Here is a 13441-nt window from a genome sequence, read left to right as displayed (position 1 = left end):
AAGCCTAAATCAACACAAATTTATGAACAGGGGTAGAAGTTACCATGAAAATACTAAAAATAAGAGACTCCTAACCTCAAAAGAGGGTTCATCATGTACCCTAGAAGCTTTGGGGTTATCCATTCATATTCATGCAACTAGCTCCATATTTAGGTATGTCACTAAAGTCAACACCAAATTCAAACTCAGCGAACATTGCATAATGCCTACTAGCCATCTTAAAAGAAACCTTATCAAGATAGATAGTACCAACTTTTGTTGTTGGATTTTCACTATCAATAGTGGAACAAGGCTTACATACAACTCTATATTGTCATTCTTGGTGCCCTCATCTATAGGATTGTGCTCAGATCTTCAATTGCAACCTTACTAGGTTGGGGGCTCTTATGCATCGAAGACTCCATATATCCCTTCATCGTCATTCGTCAATAAGCATTTAGTCCTCAATCGTTGCCAATAAACACACCTCATTTCAAAAGTGAAATATATGTTATGGGCTGTACAATGTACAATCATTATACCACTTATCTTGTGCTGGTTCATTTCATTCAATGTTTTGAAATAATCCGCTAATTGTATTATAAAACTTCAAACAGATGGACATCACTTCTTCTTAGTAGCACAAGGTCCTATGCCATCCTATTCTCAGGACTCAAGGCCCCTTTAGAATTGAGAAAAATATAGGAATTTTAGAGGGGATTCAATTCCTTTGGGGGAAAAAATACCAATGATGCCATATGGAACAAAGGAACGCTATGGAATGGGCTATTCCAAAGTAATCTTGGAGGATGAGATCCAACCTCATCATCTTGTTTTCCTCTTTGTCATAGCATATTGTATTCCTATGTTTTTTCCACGTTGCATCCAAAAGCTTCTGTCCGAACTTTTATACGTACCATATTTTTTGCAGGATTTCAAGTACCATGCCATCCCAATCTAATGTTTTTTTCAATTACTATACTATGTGAATCCTACGTTTTAAATGTGGCTTCATTGATTTCTTTCTTTGCATAATCTGGATCCACGGTGAATGGTCTGATGACCGAGAAGTTAGTCTCCATGAGGATATGGCCGAATGACTGAACTTTGGCACACATGTGCCAATTGAGGTGATCCACGATAAGACCCATTGGCGTTCAGTGTGGCCGAGGAGCTTGTTGTTTTTCCGTCATTCAGCGAGGCTCCCAAATATTGTGCACCACTCAAATGGATGGCACCGGCTCGGCTGAAGATCGACCGGCCAGCTGATTCATCCTCCCCAGATCAAGGTGAACCGACGACTCCTCCAATTCCACCAGTCATCGAGCTCTGTCGGACGACGGTGGCGATCCCGAACGGGAAAGGTTACTCTCATGAATGCCGTGTCAACTCGCCGGTTATAAGCCATTCTCGAGCTCCCTGATCGAGACTACTGAAACTAGCCGAACAGATTGCTAGGACAACTATTCAAGCATTGTGCGATCGAGTTCCTGCAAGATTCCATTGCGACACGGCAAGTCGGCGAGCCTGCCAGTTCGCGAACACGATGGCAATATGTTCATACACTGCAAGAAGAGCTACCATCCATGCATGATCGTTCGAGAAACCAAGCAAAACTACAACCCGTCTCACGGTGGGGAGGAAGAGGAAGGTACTAGCCGAGCAATACAGGGGTATGTATCTTCCGTGCTAGCAACGAGAGGACGACGCTGCCATGGAAGCGTCAGCGTCAGCGGCTACGCGTGTGGCGGTGGGCGGCGTTCCTCCCGCGCCGCGGCGCTGGCGGAGGCGTAGTAGACGACGCAGAAGAGCGCGTGCACGAAGCAGAGGACGCCGCCGATGGAGAGGAACCGGTGGCGCGGCACCACTCCGCACTCCGCCAGCTTGTGCTTCCTGTTGGGCAGCGCGCCGAGGACCAGCAGCGCGAGGCCGACGACGAGGATCATCCTGCCCAACATCATCAGCCGACACGGCAAGAATATAAATCGCTTGTCACCAAAGCAAGCCGAGGTTTTATTTCCAGAGCAAGATTTACAATTGCTGGAGTGACGCGTACCATGTGAGGACGAGGGCGAAGGACGCCATCTGGCGGTTGGGTGACGAACGGCGGAGCTTGTCGCCGGAGCAGGAGCACGCGCAGCCGCCGGCGGCGTTGGCGATGGCGTGCGACGCCGCCAGCACCGCGGCCGCCGCGACGCCGAGCTCGTAGGCCCGACGCACCGGCTGCCGGCACTCGACGAACAGGATCCGAAGATGCCGCCCCTGCAACCACAGCCAGGTGAGCCGGCCAGCCACAGGTACAGACACGCGCTCAAAAAAGACCCCGAGAAAGACGACTCGCCTGGCTCTGAGCCTTCTCCGCGTGGATCCCGAGCACGCCGGCGGTGACGTCCATGGCGAGGACCAGGAGGCAGACGATCACGGCTTCCACTCTCGCCATGGCTCAGCTTCTCCGTCCTCCTGACCTCCTCTCCCTGTGCCTTGGGATGCTGGCGTGCAGTGTCACAGTGAAATGGACTGGAGTGCGAGAGAGGCAGAGATGCCTGCCGTCGGTCTCTGCTTTCCATGTTCTTTATCCCCCTCGGCTTTGGCTTTCTTTACTCATTCCGCGTCACGAGCACTGCGGAAAGGCACCAGGTGTCCGCGCGCGCCGGCCGAGTGCAAAAGAGAGACGTTGAGGCTAAGCTCGGCCGACATCCTCCATGGCGTATCATCAACAATCCACAGACAGGCGGGCAGTACAGTGCATCGGGTGACATCGGTAGGCACACGCTTGTTTGAAGCCGTGTCCGGCGGCGTGCTCATCTGCGATCTGTGTATTCCACAAAAGCCATGCCATCCATTCTCCAGAAAATTGCTTTGGAAAATCCTGCGTACTAACCACTAGGTTTTCCTTTGCCCGAACTAGAACTCCAGATGCGTGGTATCCTCATCGATTGCTGTATAATGATGGGTTGATTTGGTATGAAAGATGAATGAGACGTGGCGAAGAGCCCACTAATTTTGCTCGCAAAAGCAACATAAGTACATAACCCTGCCTGATGAGAGCGGCCAAGTCCCCATAGCCGTATTATCAAGTCTCCGTGACTTCATGTTCCAATTATTTTTTTTTCCGAGAGAACATGAGGATTTGAGGATCTACTGGTTATATATACATAAGAGTAAAGTATATGCCCACTCTTTAAACTTGTTCTGCTGCGTCGCTTAGATTCCCGTACTCTCAAAATGTAGATCTAGCTTCCCAAACTTGGCTTGGAGGTCATTTAGGTTCCTATACCCTCAAACACGCTTTCAAAATACAGAATTTTTTACATAATTTATATCTGCTCACCAAATTTGTACTCAAAATTCAACTCATACATCGAGAAAACTAAAAGGAGAGATCTGATAGATTGGACCAAATGAAACAGTTAGGGGAGAAACAGTTAGGGGAGTCAGGTGAGTCTAAATTTTGTTTCGAGGTTAAGCGAATAAGGTGGATAGGCGGTGGGGGAGTAAAATGGATTTTTTCTTGGGTAATACCGCGTTCTTGACAGCTGGTAGCCTGGTATAGTTGGGATTGGGAATTTTACACCCGAGCCAAAATTAGGAAACGTATAAAAAATTTAAAAAGTATTGACCGAAAAGAATTTCGCGGGGAACCAATCAGGCCCAGATAGACGGGGTCTGTAGACATGATGCACCAGTGGCCCAGCCACCACACGGCCGAAAGGCCCAAAGCCCAATTCTGCAGCCCTCCTAGCTGCGCCAGCCGAGCGGAAGCCCCTTCTCGTCCAGCACTGCAGCGCCCTAGGCACCAAAACCTCGCGACGCAACCGGCCGCCGGCGCCGCCGTCTGAAGCAAGAGGGCGAGGGCCGGAGGAGGAGGAGGAGGGGGGCAAGATGTCGTTCCGTGCGCAGGAGATGTACAAGAAGGTGGTGCGGCGCGTGGGCGCCGAGGGGAAGCTGCCGGCGGAGCTGATGAAGTCGGTGAAGGACATGCTCCCCGACAGCAAGGTCGTCATGGGACGGGCCAAGCGCGGAATCTTCGCCGGCCGCCACATCCAGTTCGGGAACAAGGTCTCCGAGGACGGCGGCAACAAGTGAGCCATCTCGCCTCTCCACCTCTGCGATCCATTTCCCTCCCCCATGTCCCTGATCCGTGCGCGTAGATGTTGTCTGGAGCAATTCAGTTTTCGAAATGGGCATTAATGTTTCGTAATTGAGTGTAGTCTGTTCGTATATACTTGGTGGGTTGAATGGTAAAGAGTGTGATTTCAGCCTGCAATGAGAAATTAGGATATATCGACCTGGATGCAAGGCTGAAGCAAATAGCTCAAGAATTGGTCTCCGGAAAAAATGCGCAAATTTCATAGAACTAGAGAGTAAAATTGTGTAGGTTGAGCTCTACCTGGAAGAGCAAGGCTGAACTGTTCAGTTGCCGCCTCCCATCTGGTCCTGCGTGGTACCATCTTGGTAGTTTTACTTGTCTAGCCAGACAGATTTCCTTATTGCTTCCTGTTTCATTAGAAGAACTGATGGTTGAATCGGACACTTTTGGGAACATTTGCCATTGATAGTTTGGATCATATTTCTTTGGTGATTGGAATGTCCAAACCAACAAAATTTCTGGTCTGTGCAAAGCAATAAATTTGCTAGTCTATTATATTTATGCATACCATATGGTGCTAATGCGGTCAGGCCTCCTTTGTACTCCCTTTTGTTAGAGTGATTTGTTGAAATGGTGGTTGAGGACTTGAGGTGCCAGCATGTTGCTGCATCCGTCTAATGCAGCACCACTTGATTCTTTCATGATGCACTCAAATTAAGTTAAAGTCATCAGCGATGTTGTGAATTATAATCCCATAGGCGTGCAATCCCATTATGTCATGATCTTAGAATCACTGTTTTAACACAGCCAATGGTACCGTATGATTCATCTGCTTTTCATTATGCAATGATAATATGCCAATCTTTTTTTTTGCATTTTGTCTCCACCTTTTTAAATAATTTTTCGGAGGAACCTATCTCGATGGGATTTGTGAAGTCAATGTCTATTCTCATCCGCTTGACGAACTCAAATCACTGAATTGCATTGATTTGGGTCTTTGGTGCCATTCACATAACCTCTACGCTTGGAATACTATATCTGCTAAATCAACTATAAATTTGTGGGAATTACTATGGACTCTACACTTCCATCTCTTGAAAGAGATAATGTTAAGATCTGCACCATATTACCTTTTCTTACTATAGTGGTAGATTTCTAAATCTTAACATTGGGAGTATGTGCTTCTGAAGTAGCACATTAAAATGATGCCCTTGTAATTAACTTCCCACAGGGCAATAACATTTCCGAAGAATATGTTGGTAGTGATGGAAATATCTTTTTGTAGCATGCAAATCTGAACATACAATTTTATTTTTATAACCTTCTGATTGAATTGCCTTTTTTCTTATTTAGATCAAGGCGAACATGGAAGCCAAATGTTCAGGACAAGCGTCTTTTCAGCTATATTCATGATCGTCACATTAGAGTCAAGGTTACCACACATGCACTTCGGTGCATTGACAAAGCTGGTGGTATAGATGAATACCTCCTGAAGACACCTTACAACAAAATGGATACTGAGATGGGGATAGTGTGGAAAGCAAAGATTGAAAAGATGTATTCAGAAATGGCTGAAATGGAAGTAGGCTTCTTCCCTCCTGAGGAAGAGGCTAAGATTGAACAGGGCTTTGACGAGGTTCGTGCTGCCAAGAGAGACTTCCGTAGGGAGGCAAGGAGAGCTTTGGCAAAGCAAAGGCAGTTAGAAGTAGGTAAAGATCAAACAACTGAAGTCACAGACACAAAGGAAGAGGTATCTGACGCTGCTGCTAAAGTCTGAGCCTGAACCTTTGCACCTGTCTTGAATGGTAAGTATGATTCTGAACTTTTCTATCTGCAATAATCATCACTTAAAGCTTTTGAAAGTTTGTTTGTCTGTACCCAAGATGTGGATTTTCTCGAAGACAACCTTAATTATGAAGTTCAAAGTCCATTAATTTATAATTAGCAAAACGGCTGTTTTCAGGTTCCTTGTTGATCCAGATAGGATGTACCTGCAGCATTATTTCGTCTCTCAGATAGATGAAGCCTTTCTTATTTGATAGTAAATCACACAGATGAAATTGAGTCTTCGTGGTTACTGTTTCTGCAGATATCATATACTTTGAATTTTGCTCTGCTGCATTAGATGCCTTATCTGTCAAACATCAGAGTTCATGCCTCCTATATGCATGTGGCAGTCCTTTTGTAGTCCAAAGTAACAATGGAGCTGAAATGCTTCTTTTCTTACAGCTAAAAGGAGGCAACGACACATTGGTTGATCCTGGGAAAATAATGGAAGGCTTACTCTTGATATAAACTGGGGAAAATTTCTTGTGTGGTAACTATACCCCTTTTTCGGGAGTAGCAGTGTATGTTAAGCCAATTTCTCTTAGATATCAACATCTTGGTGTTGCAAGCACTCATTATTTTGGTGGAAATTTTGTACAATCATTGGATACTTAAGACTCGAAAGCCTGATCGGGGTAGTTTATCATGTAGAATTTTCTATTTTCTGCAGCTGCCGCACCAACTGATTTGTCGAAATAATAACGCTTGACATCCTAGCTCATTTCTGTTACATTCCTATTCTTTATTGCTTGCAAGTAAGCAAAATGAATGCTTTGCTAGTTTAGCTTGTAGTGCCAAAAGATCTGGTGCAGCTTATTTTTGGGGGATCAATTATTATGAACTTGCATGCTTGTTGTTATGCTGCTACTTATCTCATGGCCAATATTTGCTTCCTTAGACAGAAAATACAAATTGACGCATTTTCTGATGTACGTGGATCACGAATTATTGTTGTTAGAATTGGTTTCTGATTTTTGCATCTGCTTGGAATTGTACGGTCAAGGACTCAGGATAGCATCATAGTTAAGTGCATGTTGATAAATATCAACAGGAAATGGTACATTGCCGGCTCCATATGAACAAACACAAAAGTCTGAAATTACATGGCCATCAGCCCATCATATTCCATCTAGCCTAGCTTGGCGAAAACATCATCGAGCGCGGATTTGGTCGCCGCGAAGGATTTCTCAGCCTCCGGGGTGCTCTTGATCTTTGCCGCATGGTCAAGCTGCCAAAATGAGAAGAGAAGCTTACATGTTATTTCCATAGCTATGGTGAAAAAGTGAGAAAAAAAGTTATTGGCCAATTGTTCTCAGTTCAATGGCAGCATGGCTTACATCGTCGATGGTGCTGAAGAGCTTGCCGGTGAGCTCCTTGAGGCTCTTCTTCTCATCCTTGGGTTTGGAGGCGATGACGGTGTTGAGGTCGTAGCGCAGGTAGGAGGCTCGGAGGCGGAGGTCGTTCATGACGTACGGCCACGCCTTCTTGTCGATGAGCGGCTTGAGGTTGAGGATGTCCTGCGCCGACGACTTGGCCCTCGCCGCGGCTTCCGCCGGCGGCAGCGGCTGCAGGTAGAACCGCTCCTTCAAGGCGAGGTCGAAGTCCCTGGCCTGGTCAGAGTTCAAGGTCCCGGCTGCGCCATGGTAAATTAGAAGCAGATGCGTTAGACGGATTTGTTCCACAATCACGCGGTGCTCCGAGAGTTATAGCGCTAATTTTGCACAAAATAATCTGCTTGTACATCTGGTTTTTTCACTCTGGATCAGTGGCTATGCTTTACTATCAATGATCGTTAAGGGTCGACACCATTTTTAATTTGTTCAAGAAATGCAGAGGTTGATGCCTTTTTTTTTTTGAGGAAATACAGATCTTGAAAAAATAATCAAAATCTTATAATCTTATACTATATGGTACCTAGAAGATGCGGACGCAAGTTTATGGAATTGAAGCTACACATCAATTCTGAGGTGCAGGCAAGGCAGGCACTCACGAAGTCCACCGGAGGGCGGCGGCGGGGGGCCGATCTTGATGGTCTTGACGGCCTCGGCGTGCGCCGCCTGGGAGAAGACGCTGCCGACGATGCCGGTGGCCACCAGCCCGAGCACGGCGCGGCGGCCGGCCTCGCCGTCGGCGGACGCCCTGACGACGGCCGTCCTAGCCCTGCTGGCGGCGCGCCTGCTGGGCAGCACGCCCTGCGAGAGGCCGGTCATGGACGCCATGGCTTGTGCCATCTCAGCTGCCTTGGCTTCGCTTCCACGCTTCTTCGGTGGAGCAGTCAGGAGGGAGCTTTTTCGGTGGAGCAGTCTCGGGCTCCAGTGGCAGCGTGGCAAAAAATATATGAGACGGACGTGGTGGCGTCGCTTGCCGCCGCGGCCTTATCTGACTGGATAAGTTGGCGGCCAGTGTGTGCACGCCATGTGGCCGCGTGAATCACTTGAGGCCTCCATTTGGATTGCGCCACTGCCAATGGAGGGATGCCACGTGTCCGGAAGTGTTCGTGACCACTCTCCGCCCTGGGTTGATCTGTACTCTGTAGTCTGTAGTAGCAGACTAGCAGTCAAGATCCATTGAGCACAAAGGAATGCCTCGTCAATAAAACCAATTGTACCGAAAATTTTCTGGCACTAAAACCACTTGTACACCTTCCAAAAAAGTACCCAATTGAATGGCTCAAAAGTCAAAACAATCCTTTCTCAATCGGCACTTTCGAGGTCGTAGTTTTTTTTTTTGAGACTTTCAGTTGGAGAATAAGACCATATCTTTTTAGGACATGTTTGGCCTTGCAAACCTCATAGAAGTAGAAGGCGCTATCCATTCTCTTTGAAATCCTTATACCTTTCAAACGGTCATTTTACACAAAGCCTAAAATGGAACTAACATTAACCATATCGCTCAGCTGGATTGCTAGCCATCATGATATAGTGGATGCTTAGCGCATGCTCGGTTGCGTAGCAGTTGGAATTGTAGGAAAATGTAGTTTAATTTTTTACCACCCTCTCAAAACAATGATAATTCACGTCAAAGCGAACAGGCTCAAATGGCATAATCCTGCCAGGCCAAAGCATAGGATCAACCGCAAAACCAAGCCTTCTTCCCGTTTTTTAAAATACGGAGGGGCTATTTCGAAAAACGAACTACAACTGCGTGCGTAGACAAACAACGAAATTTGCATTGCCGCTTGGGCCATTCGCTGCTGATCCCTTTGGGCTTTTCAGCTTTTGGGCTTTGGTGTTCCGAACCGTCGTCGTCGTCGTCGTTGGATGGGAATATACCCCGGGCCAGGCAGGGGGGAGTGGCGCGTGGCGAGAGCCGCCCGCTGACGACACCAACGGTCCAACCCATCCCAAATCCTCCAGACCACTCACGGTGGTGGGTTGCGGTGGCGCCGCCGCCGCCTCCGCTGCTTGGCTCGCCTGGGCTCGACGGCGAGCTCTGGGCACGCAGCTCGCAGAGAGAAGGGGCATGCGTGCTGCTCGTCAAATCGTCGGTCCCGGCAGCGCGCCGGGTCCTCCTCCCGACCCCGAGCCCACGGCATCAGGCAGGTTAGTCGGCCGCGCTGCTCCCAGGTTCAGAGTTCAGACCACACCTTTGTTGAGACGACGCAGTTCATGATCTGAATCGTGGCTCCTGAGCACCACGTATGTCATCATCGTTCAATCGAGCATATATGCGTGGCTAAAAATTGATAATCAAGGACCGCCCTACCTTGTCAGTAGCAAACTAGCAGTAAGAAATCTGGCACGGATAGATATGTGAGAATTTCAGTAAAACTAGCAGTAGGAATCCGGCGCGTATTTTTCCCCCATGTGGGAGTATTTCTGTGATTTGCTAAACATGATGGTTACAAAATATGATAACTCCAACAAACAGCTTCCAGATTGCGTTAGATAGATGGAGGTACTGATGAGCGTTCTATGCACTAATGGTAGGTTTGTATTGATTCCTTTTCGTGAATCAATGGTGTTTTCCACGATGTTGTCTAATGATTTATTTTTATAGTGACGATATTGGCCATGTGTTTGAAACACGTCTGAACCATTCATACTCTCCAAATGGCACAACAAATAAGCCACACTGCAACGTTTTTATTCATTATCTCAAATACATGAAGAAACGGGAGGGCCAAGGGTATTACAGCTTATTAGAAAAGCATCCAACCTCAGGTTTGACAGCACAATTTTGGCGCAATACATGATTGTAGTCTGCTGAGCATAGCAGTTTATTTAGTTTATAGCCAATTGTTCGACAATAGGCTTATTTCATACTTTTATTGATTTTAAAAGTTCCCCGTACTCCTTCCTGTATATTGTACCATAGGATGTTTAAACGGGTAGGTCCGTGTTCTTGTTGAAGGGAAATGGCTCCAATCTTGGCTGTGCTACTTCTAGGATTTCTTCAATTGGTATCTCTGGTTTTGATCTTTTCAAAGGTGGAACTGGATCAACCTGTGGGTTATAATCCTGAAACCATTTTTGTATATTTGTCAGTGTGTTGCTGCAAACATAAATGTGTCCAATTATGGATGTCTTGATTTTCAAGGGTGTTACTCACCAGGTTAGCATGCATTCTCCTGACAAAAGTTTTGAAAGTGGTGTAGTTTTGTCCCTGCAGCAGCTCATCTGATACTCGGAGGTAGGTGAACCCATACAGCTTGTGCTCAGGAGGGCCATTCTTGTTGATGCCTTGCGGCCTTGCATTCCTGAGGATGGTGTTGTAAGCTGTTGCATCATACCGACCAAGTGCATTTTCACACGCAACATTTCGGCCCTCTCTCCACCCAGCACTCAGCACCTGCCAGTTTTTATGGTTTGCACCATAATATTTTTTGTGAGGACTGACAAGCGCCTTTGTATTTATTAATAGGAGAAAAATTCATCAAATTATGAAGCAACAATTAATGGTCTTGGTACCTGCTGAACCAGTTCCTCAGGTGCGCTCTTTGCCTCTGAGCTCTGCTCATTGTCCCTCATCTCTGCACAAGTGAAGTTCATGCAAGCATAGTGCCTTGTGAGCATGTGTGCTATGGTTCTGTAGCCATCTCTGTCATCTAAGTTGTAGTATCCGGCAGTGAGCTCAGCTGCGTGATTGGGAACTCTATACCACCAGTGTATGCCAGAGATCTGCAAAAGATATATTGGAGCATGTCATATTTTGTGTTTCAGATTCACCCATATATGTGTAGATATCTCTTACTTTGTGTTCACCTGAAAGGCTGAAACTTATGCGTATGTTATTATTAAGCAAACACATTGAAATCAATGGAAAATTCTAGGCTGGTTTGTTCTCCATTGTACTTACTTTGATTGCCAGCTGCACTGTGCATCCCAGGAAGACCTTGTTTGCTTCATCCAAGATATTGTCACCGTGCTTGATCAGTTTGTTGGAGTACCATGTGAGGAAGAACTTTCCCTTCTCGGTCTGGTATGTTCCATTTTCTGCAAAGAACTGGGTGTTCTCGGGAGTGTCATTGTACTCCCCAGCATCATCTGGCAATTCCCACTCAGGATGCCCAGCCTCTGCTGCTGCTGCTTTGAAGTCTGCTTCCAGGTACTTATCATAGCACTGCATATTTTATTTGTTTTTTTGCTTTATTAGTGACAGTTATATTGTTGCTATTAAAGTGCAGTCCTATGTCTGCTTGTAATGGCATATCGATAAAATTTGGTAGTAGTTGTTTTATTCCATTCCTTGAATTGTCAGTTTAGCAAGCATTTGATTTCTCTGGTTTTGTCCTTAACTGCGGTCTTGGGTTTGCTTCTGACACTTTTCTCAAAAGAACAGTACGTTTTCAAGGCCGTTCTGGCCTAGTAAGTTGAAATTGTTATTTTATACAACCATTTCTTTTGATTGCAATCGCTGCAACATTTGCTTATTTTGAACAGTTTCCAGCGGAGATCAACCCTTGGGGCCAAGATTAGAGTACTAGACATCTCTGCCTGGGAAAGGCGCATCACAGGGACATATCTCCTTCATTTTATTAAAGTAAAGGTGGAAGAATATTTATTTCTGGAAAGAGTACTCACTATGAACTCTCCGATTCCTGGGAACACCCATCCCTGGCTCTGTGGATAGGAGGGGTACCTCATCTCTCCAGCAGGGCCAAGTCCAACCTCAATGTCCACGATGACACCAGCATCCAGGAACTCTGCCATGTTCTCCCTGAAGCTCTTCATGTAATCAGCATACAACTGTCACAGACAGAGATGCCCCAAGATAGCACATCAGGATCACAAGAAAACTTGATTTTGCCAAGGATAAATGGTTCTGCCGCATGTGCTAGACTGAAGAGAGTTCAACTCAGCTAACCTGAATTGCAGTTCTCCCCTGGAAGATAGGCTGATCGTCCACTCCAAGAGTGAGATACTCAATGTTCCTCGTCCCCCTCCGGTTGGTGTAGAAGATGTCGGGGTTGGCCTCGCCGATGTCCCGCACCCACTGCGGGATCGGGATGTTGACGACGTCACCGACGTTGCCGCCGCACTGGTGGCACGACATGATGGCCTGCAGCTTCAGCCCGGCCTCCTGCACCAGTTTGAACACCTGCTTGTAGGCGCTCCAGTCGTAGACCCCGGGCGCCTTCCGTTCCACCAGCCCCCACCAGACGTCGATCATGACCCCGTCGACGCCCGCCTCCGTCAGCTTCTTCAGCTGCGCCCTCGTCTCGTCGGCCTTCTCGAACGTGTTGTCGACGGTGATGATATCCAGCTATACGTTCCTCAAACGAAGAGCGGAAGAAACAAGAAAGGTTAGTTGAGAAATCATCCAGCTTCATGTTTCCTTTCTGGGAATGGCAGGCCCGTTTCATTCTCTTCGTTTGTTCGTTACTGGTAGTGGCATGCTAATAATTGCACGATGCTTTGAGCTTACCGGGAGCATGACGTAGACCTGGACATAGTTAGCTAGGAGGTTCCCCGCCATTGTGGCTGGCTGGCTATGCTCTAGTCGGAACACCCACTGGCTTGCTCTCTGCTTGGTGGTCACTGAGCTCGGGCTGATGAATGTTGCAGGGAGCCTGGGGGGCTATTTATACAGGGGAGCTAGGGAGAGGACTGGAGGAGGGAGCGGCGCACTTTCGGTTCAGCCGGTACAAGCTGCTGTCCCCCAGGAAGAGGGTGCAGGTGCGCTGTTACTGTGTGAACTGTGAACTGATGATTTTGGCTACCACCCCGAGCTGGGAACCTCTCATTAATGGTGCTATAATCGGATTACCATCGTGATTCGCCGGCCTGAAGAGCCTGCCAATAATTGCACTGAACTTCTGAAGGCCGGTTAGAATTTATATTTTCCGGTTACTGAAGGCCGAGCACAGCAGATGCTGTTGTCAGATGTGCATGCTGTCTGATGTTAATGTTACAGCAGACAGTTGCAGGCCTCGCACGTTCCATGGTAAAAGTATGTTTCCAGAAGAGTGAAAATGGCACTAGAAAAGTGGGGTTACAAAAATATCTGCATGATTCAAATCAAGGATCACGTGGATACCTGCTATACCATGTAGGTATGTGGCATGTTCATATGCTAGTACTGGATAGCATATGAACATGCCAC

The 13441-nt window shown here is 47.0% G+C and overlaps 4 protein-coding genes and 1 long non-coding RNA gene across 6 annotated transcripts; 2 read left to right on the top strand and 3 right to left on the bottom strand.

Annotated features, from left to right (window-relative positions):
* Nucleotides 1–1443: 1443 nt before the first annotated feature.
* On the bottom strand, nt 1444–2556 carry LOC117843146 (protein VASCULATURE COMPLEXITY AND CONNECTIVITY). Its single transcript, XM_034723707.2, has 3 exons — nt 2321–2556; nt 2036–2241; nt 1444–1926 (listed from the first exon to the last, which is right to left on the bottom strand). The coding sequence occupies exons 1-3, from the start codon at nt 2417–2419 to the stop codon at nt 1716–1718; spliced, it is 516 nt and encodes a 171-aa protein (XP_034579598.1). The 5' UTR covers nt 2420–2556; the 3' UTR covers nt 1444–1715.
* A 1184-nt stretch (nt 2557–3740) lies between these two features.
* Nucleotides 3741–6626, top strand: LOC117841975 (uncharacterized). Of its 2 annotated transcripts, none has more exons than XM_034722306.2 (3): nt 3741–4061; nt 5423–5874; nt 6033–6247. In XM_034722306.2, exons 1-2 carry the CDS (start codon nt 3862–3864, stop codon nt 5844–5846), a joined length of 624 nt encoding a protein of 207 aa, XP_034578197.1. In that variant the 5' UTR covers nt 3741–3861; the 3' UTR covers nt 5847–5874; nt 6033–6247. The 2 variants fall into 2 exon arrangements, with proteins under 2 accessions (XP_034578197.1, XP_034578195.1); XM_034722304.2 differs by lacking the exon at nt 6033–6247 and adding an exon at nt 6299–6626 and having other exon boundaries at nt 3742–4061.
* Nucleotides 6627–6908: 282 nt separating this feature from the next.
* Nucleotides 6909–8213, bottom strand: LOC140221727 (oxygen-evolving enhancer protein 3-1, chloroplastic). The gene is made up of 3 exons (XM_072291569.1): nt 7887–8213; nt 7234–7529; nt 6909–7124 (listed from the first exon to the last, which is right to left on the bottom strand). Exons 1-3 carry the CDS (start codon nt 8125–8127, stop codon nt 7026–7028), a joined length of 636 nt encoding a protein of 211 aa, XP_072147670.1. The 5' UTR covers nt 8128–8213; the 3' UTR covers nt 6909–7025.
* Nucleotides 8214–8859: 646 nt separating this feature from the next.
* Nucleotides 8860–11189, top strand: LOC117841978 (uncharacterized). The gene is made up of 2 exons (XR_004637435.2): nt 8860–9438; nt 10508–11189. It is a non-coding gene; the product is annotated as an uncharacterized lncRNA (long non-coding RNA).
* Nucleotides 9962–12908, bottom strand: LOC117841976 (beta-amylase). Its single transcript, XM_034722307.2, has 7 exons — nt 12764–12908; nt 12203–12601; nt 11920–12084; nt 11195–11458; nt 10807–11016; nt 10448–10687; nt 9962–10356 (listed from the first exon to the last, which is right to left on the bottom strand). Exons 1-7 carry the CDS (start codon nt 12812–12814, stop codon nt 10219–10221), a joined length of 1467 nt encoding a protein of 488 aa, XP_034578198.2. The 5' UTR covers nt 12815–12908; the 3' UTR covers nt 9962–10218.
* Between the last annotated feature and the right edge of the window lie 533 nt (nt 12909–13441).

Source organism: Setaria viridis, chromosome 2, assembly GCF_005286985.2.
Source record: "Setaria viridis chromosome 2, Setaria_viridis_v4.0, whole genome shotgun sequence".
NCBI classification, from domain to species: Eukaryota; Viridiplantae; Streptophyta; class Magnoliopsida; order Poales; family Poaceae; genus Setaria; species Setaria viridis.
This window is presented reverse-complemented; position numbering and strand designations above follow the sequence as displayed.